The sequence below is a fragment of the Loa loa genome, assembly GCF_000183805.2.
Source record: "Loa loa unplaced genomic scaffold supercont3.32, whole genome shotgun sequence".
NCBI classification, from domain to species: domain Eukaryota; kingdom Metazoa; phylum Nematoda; class Chromadorea; order Rhabditida; family Onchocercidae; genus Loa; species Loa loa.
In genome coordinates, this window is record NW_018108212.1 from 18919 (window position 1) to 26536 (window position 7618).

Below are 7618 nucleotides of genomic sequence, written 5' to 3' on the forward strand. Positions count from 1 at the left end.
GAGGATAGTAGGAAAATATTTGTTAAGGAGAGTAGAGGATACAAAATACGGTGCAGTCCTTGGTTGGATGTTTGAAAAGGAAATGATCTGGTTATGGCCTTGAGTATATATACAATTTTAATTAATACAAAGAGCGTATTTGATGGGAGTGGTTATAACAAACATTACATCAGATTTTCTCCTGGATAAAAAAAAACTGTCAAAATCCGCTTGCAACAAAAGGCTCTGTTTGCAACATTAAGCATTGCAATTAAGATTGGTTCTTAGACAAAGAAATTTAGCTTATGAGTGTGCTTTGTTGCCATAAAAAAGGAAAGGATGTGGACTTAAATAATGATAACAAAGAAAAACGCATGAGACAATGAATTTGAGGAATGTAAAATTGGTTAAATGATTCATGACATTGTTACAATTTGTGTGATTGATTTGTACATTGGTTTATTTAATTATTTCACTTCATTTGGAGCTTCGCGATATTCGAAGTTCGCGACATTTAACATTTGTACTTTCAGTGCATTATTTGTGGTTTTCAGTTTGAGCTCCGATTCTATCGATTCTACGTACTTCAGTCTTCCTTGTATTTCATTTTTCATTTTTCATAGATCATCTAAGTTACTCTTGAGTTTCTGCATTTGTGCTGAAGTTGGCCATACTTCCCTTTCATCTATGCTTTCTCATGCGCCAATTGATATTCACGATTTTATGCTTCTGCTAATTTCCTCTAAGCTTCGGCTGATTTGTTACGAAGTTCATCTTGTGGATCCTTTTGTACAATTATTCTCATAATACTACATTATTGAATTAACTGAAGTAATTGAATCCTTTCTCTTTGAGTGGTTCAGCTTCTAGTGCCCATCCTTTATTTGACATATGGAGCATTATGAAGATAATGTAAATAGAAGCGGAAATGTTTCCTTTTGTTGCAATCCTTTGCGGTATGTTCGAAAACAGTTAAAGAAAGTATTATTCTCTTTCAAACTTTCATCCGTTGGTTGACAGTGGAATATGCCTAGCATTCCAAAGATCCTTATTGCAAAAAGTACAAGATATTCTTGTCTTACGACTTTTGTAAATTGTTTAGAGCTGTTGCTGAAAGTTTCTCCTCCAATTCTATTTGGGACTTAATTTATCTTCGACTCATTTGGATTTTTTACTTCCCAGTACCAAGGATTTGGCTTCCAATTACTTTCCCGTTTCTTCTGACTAATTTTCCCAGGAGTTGTTGGAGCTTAGTGACGGCCATAGTTTTTGCCCTTCTTTTTATTGATATACTTTATCCAATATCAAATCCGGTAATTTACTTCCAGTGACTGTTTCGATGCTTGAATGTTACGAGTTTCCTCTCACCTACAGCTTCTAGTTGTTAAATTATTCTTTCAATGGCTTTGGCTGTTGTTTTCTTTTTTCGATTTCTCATGAAGGAATGCAGCTTATTTTGTAATTTTGTGGCTGTTAAACTTATTACGATTAGAATCTTTCTTATGGCGATAATTTTCTGGCTTTCAGTAATTATCGTTACAATAATTATCATAATCTTTAAGGGTCATCTTTAAGATAAGAAGGCAGGTAGCAGGCTTGAATATCTGGTGTAGCTTGAATGGGCGCTGCACCGCCAAGACTAGTCCAATTTCTAAGGGTCACTACTAAATGTTGACAGTGGTAATCGGGATAAATTTATTGTTGCATGAGAAGCCAATTTGAATGACCCTTGTTCTCAGGTTTGTCTTGGGATAAGTGGTAAAGTGCTAACTCGACACCTCATACATAGTTACGATTACAATACTTTCTCTACATTCATATACCAAATTAAAAGTACCTTTTCCATGTATTTCTCTTCTTTTTTCTCTTTTTTTGCACGTGTTTCTGAGAATATTCTAATCATTTCTCATTTGTTCTTTCAAGAGTATCAATACACAATTGGAGACGCATTATTTTCTCTTCAATAATTCTTTCCTTGATCTTGTATTGCTGTCGTATTTCTTCGTTTGATAAATGTTGACCTGGAAGCGCTAAATTTGTTTCTTGAATTTCGTCGAGTAGCTTCTCCAGTTTTCCTTTTACCGGTTGCGCACTGTTGACTATATACAGACATTTTCCAGTCTACGGCACCAAAATTTGCTGTATTTTGCTGACATAGACGAATGTTTGAGGCGCTTTACGAATGTGTCATAATTTTAAAGTGTTTGCCGCCCAATAATCTGTTGGGAAAAGGTTGGAAACCACCACATCGGAAAGAAAGATTTAAAATCCTGCTAGAAATTCACCAAGAATACTAGCTAGGATAGTTTGAATCATAAAAGATTCAATCCCTGATAATGCTACAGACGACACATTAACATTCCTTCGCGGAAACTGAGTCTTCCAGTGATCCCTTTGGATTCCGAAGCACACAATTGCCATAAAAGATTTAAAAAGTTCTTGTCTGGTTTAGACTATAAAATTTCTGATAACATTTCAGCGGTAAATGAAACTTTATGGGACTTTGTGCCTGAACCTCATTGAAAATGGCCAAGTAACTCCAAGAAAAATGGCCGAAAAAGACATCAAATAAGTGATTTTATTCGTCGCACAGAAACGGAAAAAGAATAAACATTTTATTAAAATTATTGTTTTGTAACTGACGTAGATTAGATTTCCATTAGTGTCAAGTCAGGGGTTTGGTATTTTTTGCTAATTGATTGAAATTTGTGAATTTCCGAATATTTTGCTACAGGCCACAGTCCTTCCAGTTTAGATGGTGCGAAGATTCAATAAATACTGCAAAAGATGTGGGATGTGCGCATGAGGATGCCGTTTTGTTCCTTCCCTTGTTAAAATTTGGTGTGACTGCGTTATGTATGATTATAGCGGTCGTTGTTAATGCCTTTTTTAAACATTTAATTAAAGTCATTGTTTTGTAGCTGTTGAATCTTGTTTTATTGCTTTTGAAGCTGTTGAATCTGAGGGCAGTCTAAATTTATGCTTCCAATTGAGCGTTTTTTTTCTTATTGTATTAATGAAATATTGGGAGTGTTTGACAAATGATTCCTGCATTGTCAGCAGTGTGAGTGTTGTCATGCTTGCTCTTTCGAATGCACGGAATCTGGTCCCAGAATCCAGTCTTCGGATCCATTTCGACACAGGAGTTTTCCGCATTTTGTCTAGCTTTCGTTGGATTCCAATTTTGATAATCAAATATCGTTCCATCTGCCCAGGAATATCCGCCATTTTTATCGAAATTATAAATCAGAGCAAGATATATCCTTGTCACATTCGACCTTTGAGGTACCAACTCTGATATTAAGACTAAACATATTAGCCAAAAAGGAATTCAGTGTAAGATCCGTTGTAGGAACTGTGAAAAAAAGTTTACATGTTGTGAAGCTTTCTTTATGTGTTGTTAACCTTTCTATTGCATATTGTTAAGCTTTCTCGAAATGTTTTTTTTTCTCATCTTCAAACTTTTTTTCTGACAAATTATTGATGAAGTTTGATGATAACCTCTGGTGATAAATTCCGTTTCTTCTGTAGAATGTACAGAAACCAGCATTCCAAGTTCATCCTGGCAGCTAATAGCAGCTGTTTCATAGGCCGTAGTATTTGTTTTTGGTGATTTTATCTGAAAATGAGCAATAGTACTGGCAACCGTACTGTTATTTCATAAGCACTGCTGGATTTACTGACTACTCAATTAAACTTTGGAACACGGAAGTTTCTAAGAATGAAATGATTGCCTCACTTGATCGCTAGTTCACTTCGTTCCATTTTTCATTACTTGTTGCTATTGCAATCAGAATTTAAATGCCATAGCAGAGATAAAAAAAAAAATAAAAGAAACTAATCAGTTTTTATTATTCTGAGAAGGTATTCTTCGTTCGGTTCAGAAGGAAGTTATCAATTCGCAGAGGATAATAGGTTGTAATATTGTAATAATTGTAAATAGACATATATAACAAGGTTATTTCCGCCATCGTCTTTGTCACTTCCGCCTTCATTATTCACTAATTATGGAACTTACCGCATAACAGAGACCAGTACGTGGACGATAAACGTAGCCTTTCAAGCATTGCCTATGCAGTACTGGTAATTTGTTCGCCTTTGTTTTGCATAAAAAAGCAAATACGCTTTCGTCACAGTTCATTCTCGTCCATTTGCCTATTTTTGCCATGATACCATTCGATTCTACTCTAATCGCGGTACATTCACTGGAACTCGGATATTTCGTTTCACAATCCGTATAAAGCAATATGTTACTATCTACCCATTTGTCGTTTTGTACGTCAATCAACACTTTGTAACTCGCTATGCTCGGATAATACGTACTATGACTGATCAAATCTGAAACGTTTCAACAAAATTTTTTCACAAATATTTAAAATGAGATAATTAACGTGTAAATTATATATAATTTATTATATAGTATCGCTTAACAGACTGGACGTGATTCAGTATTCATATCTGTTTTACGTGTTTATACTTCTATTAATATGTATACCGTAAAGGAAATCTCTTTCAGCGTTCGAATTTACGGTTGTTAGCGTAGCATTTTCTTTCGCGCAGAAAAGTGACACGTTTTCCACTTTCATATGATTTGTTGAATTTGTCACATACATCTGTAATAGCTATCATCCAACGAAGATTGGATGGAAATGTGACAAAACTCTATGATTGTCTTGTATTGAGGATGTGAGAGAGATTCTGAGAGGTAATGAATAAACGATTGTGCATTATGCACACGGAAGGAACTGATAAAAATCTTGAATATTTGCCAATTTTTGTGAAAAAAGAATTTGCCAGAGTATGAAAATTCGAATTCAACCATATTTTTCGAAGATTACTGAGGGTTAGTTAAGAAAAGGACATGAAGAAAGACATAAGAATGAAATGACCCTTAAATATGTTTAGCTTCACAATATGTGATGTTCATTGGCCTAACGGTATTCAGTTCATTAGATCACTAGAAATGATTAATCCCTCGGAATCATCTGTAAATAGACCACTGTTCATAAAAATTACCTCATAATGTGCTGTTATGGTTAATCTCCGTAGTTGTTTGATTTCAGAATATTTTGATAGTTTCAAGTTATATCACAAAAAGACCGTCATCATTTTTATATATTGAAAATGTGATTATTCAAGGGAAGAGAGTAGTTTGCAAATATTTGAATCAAAACTTATTAGTTTCGAACCTTGTAACAAGCATCGGTTGCACTGTTATAGTGGTATTCTGGCTTACAGTTCAAATCTTGACAATCTATAAAAATAGGTAATGATACTTTACCGCGTAGCTCTGTCCATTATTCGTTGCATCAGATGTAATTATCAGTCATCATTCGAGTATTTAAATTATTCATCAATTAATTTGTCAGCTTGTGGTATTTATTCCTGCATTTAAAAAACTTTATTGAGCGTTTTATTCATAATTTAGTCTTGAAACGTATGCTTGCATTCATAAATATAAACTCTTTGAGCTTACTAAATGATAAATCATTTGACTTAGATATTCTCAAGATCGGAATGGGCGCCGGGATTATTCGGTCTAGAGATTTTTCCATAGGAATTATTTGTTACAAGTTAGGCAAAAATGTAATTAACACAATTGTGAAAGACTTACCTGTATGCCAGAAGGATGCCAGAAAAATTGCAAAAAAACATTTAGGCCACATTGTTAACCTTAAAACAAAGAAAGCAAATTGAAGTTGGTATCATATTGCTCGATGCAGGTAAATATGTTCTTTAGCAGGTGGTCTTAGGCATGCCAAGGAATTATTGTTTTCATCGGAGAAACCAATGCCAACTAGCCGTACTTAAGAAAATAAGCTACGGGTATTAGAAACCTGTGGTTGTTATTTAAATTTAACACCTAATCCGAAACTGAAGACACATCTCTAGCTAACACACACTTTTAACTTGTTGGTAGAATTTGGAAAGAAATGTTTTTTCTTTCTTCTTTTGATTTAGAACAGTGTGAAGCAAACATAGGTTAGTATAAACAAAAAAAGTTTTGTTTTATTCCAAAGAAGAATTTCATGTTTAAATGAAATAGTTTACCAGTAATAAACCTTTTGAAATTTTAATAGAACAAAATTTTGAAAAGGAATCTTTTCTACTTGTAAAGTCCTGTAAAACACATAAAAAACGAAAAAATTGACAGGGGAATCGAAAAATTTGTGAATCGCTTTTCAAAATATTTTATTGAATTTTCTTTGAATGAAATAATTTGAAAAATTTGTTACAAAAGCAAAAAATGATGACTAAACGTTTGAAGCACTGACAATTTACAACCATTCTTAATTTATATTTGCGGTTTCGGGAAATCAAATATCCACTTTACCTCCGTACGCGACAGAATTACCTTCCTACTGAAGCTCAAACCTCAGCTTAAAATTACTTTCGGTTAATTAAAAAAGCCGTAGACAAGACAATCATTCCCTGTTGCGAAATGCTCAATTAATGATGGACAGTTTACTTTCTTGATTGGACTCTGAAGAAGCTAGGCTAGTATTTGTAATTTATATAAGACTAAATTAAAAATTCATTTTAATTTAATGGGAATAAATTATTCATATAATGCGGAATCGCTTGTCCCAAATGTTGCCCCATAGACTTCTAGGATGAGTATCATAATGATAATTGGCAATCAATGTCGTACAGATTAGCAGTGATCTGGCCTAATCAATGAGACGAGGTACACTGTGAGAGAGGCGTATGTAACTTGTACAAGAATTGATTTCAATTTGAATAAATTCCAACATTTACAACACTTAGAATTCATTGGATTCGTTTCGGATGAAAAATTCATTGCCCTTTTTCTTATTTTTATTTTCGCTTTAAACTGAGATAAAAGTAGCTGTGGAAAAGCCATATTATTTCAATCCTGACATTTATTTATCTTTTAGGCAGTAATAATTTAAGTCCGACTGTCTACAAAACAATTATGAACACAATACAACTCGTCGTGCCAACAGCATGCTTGGCCTAGAATTGAGGATAAATTAACAGACTCAGCTGTGTATGACAGGAGAGGAAAAAATGCCGAGTCATCGAGAGTTGACAATGGTCAACATAAAACAGTCGTCGAAATGACCCTCATATGATTTCAACACTAAACAACGAATCATCTATTGGCATCCATTAGCCGACTGATAATTGAAGTACCGTCATTTACTAGTCGAAAAAGCAACAAAGAAAAAAGTGAAGAGGAAAAAGAGAAATAACAAAGAAAGCGGATCAATTCGTTAAGTACTGATGGGACAGTCCAAACGTTTTTCATTCTTATAATAAAACGTTTAAGGTGAAAATAACTTCCATATTATATGAGAGATTTGGCTATGATATTCTTCTTGATTCTTCTCTTCATCATTCAGATAGTAACACTGCAAATCAAACACGAATGTGTCATAATTTGAAAATGTTTACCGCCCAATAATTTGTTGAGAGAAGGGTTAAAACCACCACACCGGAAAGAAAGATTTAAAAATCCTACAAGGAAATCACCGAGAATACTAGCTAGGATAGTTTGAATCACAAAAGATTCATCCGTGATGATGCTACAAACGACACATCAACATTCTTTCACGGAAACTGAATCCTCCAGTGATCGCATTGGATTCCGAAGCACACAATTGCCATAAACAAT

The 7618-nt window shown here is 34.0% G+C and overlaps 2 protein-coding genes across 2 annotated transcripts; both read right to left on the reverse strand.

The window, feature by feature from the left end:
* Nucleotides 1-1878: 1878 nt before the first annotated feature.
* Nucleotides 1879-2092, reverse strand: LOAG_10936 (hypothetical protein; the record flags this gene model as incomplete). The annotated part of the gene is made up of 2 exons (XM_003146459.1): nucleotides 1879-2000; nucleotides 2062-2092. The coding sequence occupies 2 exons, from the start codon at nucleotides 2090-2092 to the stop codon at nucleotides 1879-1881; spliced, it is 153 nt and encodes a 50-aa protein (XP_003146507.1).
* A 900-nt stretch (nucleotides 2093-2992) lies between these two features.
* On the reverse strand, nucleotides 2993-4592 carry LOAG_10937 (hypothetical protein; the record flags this gene model as incomplete). Its single annotated transcript, XM_020448258.1, has 4 exons — nucleotides 2993-3273; nucleotides 3481-3598; nucleotides 3998-4317; nucleotides 4475-4592. The coding sequence occupies 4 exons, from the start codon at nucleotides 4590-4592 to the stop codon at nucleotides 2993-2995; spliced, it is 837 nt and encodes a 278-aa protein (XP_020301582.1).
* Nucleotides 4593-7618: the final 3026 nt, after the last annotated feature.